The sequence below is a fragment of the Montipora foliosa genome, chromosome 2, assembly GCF_036669935.1.
Source record: "Montipora foliosa isolate CH-2021 chromosome 2, ASM3666993v2, whole genome shotgun sequence".
NCBI classification, from domain to species: Eukaryota; Metazoa; Cnidaria; class Anthozoa; order Scleractinia; family Acroporidae; genus Montipora; species Montipora foliosa.
In genome coordinates, this window is record NC_090870.1 from 12,369,396 (window position 1) to 12,371,895 (window position 2,500).

General features: G+C 40.2%; 1 protein-coding gene across 1 annotated transcript in view; it reads left to right on the top strand.

The window, feature by feature from the left end:
* Positions 1-557: 557 nt before the first annotated feature.
* Positions 558-2,500, top strand: part of LOC137992476 (RIIa domain-containing protein 1-like) — a 5,316-nt gene continuing 3,373 nt past the window's right edge. The window contains exons 1-2 of the mRNA XM_068837825.1: positions 558-838; positions 1,264-1,340. Of these exons, the coding sequence (XP_068693926.1) occupies positions 743-838; positions 1,264-1,340 (173 nt within the window). The 5' untranslated portion in view covers positions 558-742. The remainder of the gene's footprint in view (positions 839-1,263; positions 1,341-2,500) is intronic.

The following is a 2,500-nucleotide window of genomic DNA, read 5'->3' on the forward strand; positions in this document are numbered from 1 at the left end:
GTTTGGGGCTATTTGAGAACTCTTCACTTTACTGGTTTTTCAATCTCAAGAAGGTTTTGTAGGTCGCCTGATTCGTCGTCGATTAGTCGACAAAGTTCCCGCCCTGGCTTAGTGCGACGGTAACAATTATTTATTTTGGGGCTGAGGTCAACTATTGAATATCGTTTGCCTCACTTCAGTTATCAGTCTAGGATCGATCGGTCAAGGGAGCAGAAGAGAACTTCTTTTCCCCCATCTGTTCGTTCATTTTACATCTCCTAACAGAGCACGTGGGCTGTATGACGTCGTTTGCATCGCAAACGTGAAATCCCAGTATCCTCACCTACAATATCAAAAATGCCATGTTACTCTTAGTTTGTCCCTCCAAAATTTTGCAAAAGCATTGTTTCCAGTTTCTCTTGGGACCATCATCAGTCCCAAGAGAAAATAAAAACAATGCTGACGCAAATTTCGTGGGACAAACTAGAGTATTGTGGTAAATTTGATATTGGCAGCGATATTGGCCGCTATAGCAGCTCGTACCCGCGGGTTTCCGCCCGAAAGAAAATGACGCGGTTCCTAAGCAACTGTGGAAAGTGTACTTTTCAAGAAAATTTGTGTTTTCGGTTCCTGATTCTTCCTAGCTCTTGAAAACAGATTTCAGATATCACCGAAGGACTGATGGAACGTCTGTAAATAACAATATTCGCACAGGATTTCAAAAAAGCGCGTTAAATGTCAAAGCTGCTTACACAGTAGACTTATGGAGGAGAAAGTGATGTTCGGTATAAATGGCATGGAAAAAAACGATACGGGAGCTCTTACCCCTGAACAGCAACAAAAACTAAACGAGTTCAAGGTAAAGACGTTGTTATTGCAAAAGAGAAGAGTTTAAAACAATGATTTCAGTTCCGGCCGGACCAACACTCAGGGTCTTAAAAATAACTGAGGAGAAAGTGTTGCCTTTGTAACTACATCCGCAAATGGTTAGCCTTTCAAGTCTTCTCGGATAAGGACTGTTAACCGTTGGCCCCGCCTCACAAGTATCTTCTATGTTCATAACCTTCCTGTGGGACGTTAAAGAACCCACACACTAATCGAGAAGAGTAGGGGATAAAATTCCCGGTGTTGTGGCTGTCCTTTGTGAGTACATGGGTGGGTGGGTATAGCAGGTCCACATCAGCTGAATAGCTGCCAAGACTTCAACCTCCTTAAACAAATAACAAACAAACAAAAGTTGTTTTTTAAAGCTGACCAATGTCGTTTGTTGCTTTGACTGTGTAGATCTCATCAAGATTTCAAAACGAAAAGTACTTGAGAGAACATCCAGAGGTCTCGTGTCTCTTGAGTGGATTTTTAGGGTGAGTGTTCTTGTGTTCAATCTGAAGTTGTTAGAGTAAGAATATGCCATCACCGTGGAAAGATTGCACTGAAAAACTTGAAGTTTTAACTTGCCATGGTAATTTTGTAATTAATTCAAAATGTGGATATTTGAAGTGCAGGCTATGGCTCCAACAGGATTTGAACCCATGACCCCTGCGATGCTGGGGCAATGCTCTACCAACTGAACTACATTGCGTATGAAGCCACACAGTTGGGAGTAGGTCAAATTATTGTTGGGCTCATGTGTTCCGGGGAAAGTACTTGATGAAATAATTGACCTGCTCCCAACTACGTCGCTTCATAGCTTAGGGTGTGTTCGATTGACTGTATTCCAGAAAAGGAATTCATGGAATAGAAGTTTGAAATCCTTTGTTTTTATGGAGATTCACATTAAAATTGTCAAACAACTGCTAAAATGCTATTTTAAACATATCCTTATTATCCTTGTTGCTTCAAAATGCCAGATATAACGTTTTAAATTATCACTCCACATGTTCTTATTTCGGAAGAGGGTCAATCGAATGCACCCTTACTAATAGCCCTTTTGACGGTTAGTTTTTCTCATTTGCATCACAATGTCATCTAGCATGTATGTGAGGCGATTTCGGGCTATTTTGTAGTTTTAACCCGAAATTGCCTCGCACCCACGTTAGATTACATTGTAATGCAAATGAGAAAAACTAACCGTGAAAAGGGCTATTGAACAATAATTGTGCAATGTTAAACCAGTTATTGGTTTAACAGTTTGCACTGGCATGCGTTGCAGAGGACATGGGTTCAAATCCTGTTGGCAATAATCTGTAGGATACTATCCATAATTTTTGAACATGCAACAGAGTCATGACATCTGAGTGTATGAATAACCAAGTTTGATCTTTTTTCAAATCTCTTGTTATAATATGTTTACAGAAGGCTGGTATGAAAAAATCTGTGAATCATTGCAAGTACTGAACAGACAAGAAATTTTCTGTGGGCTAGTCTGACTTCATACTTGTATGGCACTCATGGCCATGTTTGAACCTGTGCATCTTCCGTACCTGTCTTGGTAATGTTTGTTTAACGTGAACAACTCTAGAAATGTATTGCTTTGGGCCTGAGAAATTCAATTTAACTTTTGAACGTGTCTGCATGCACATTA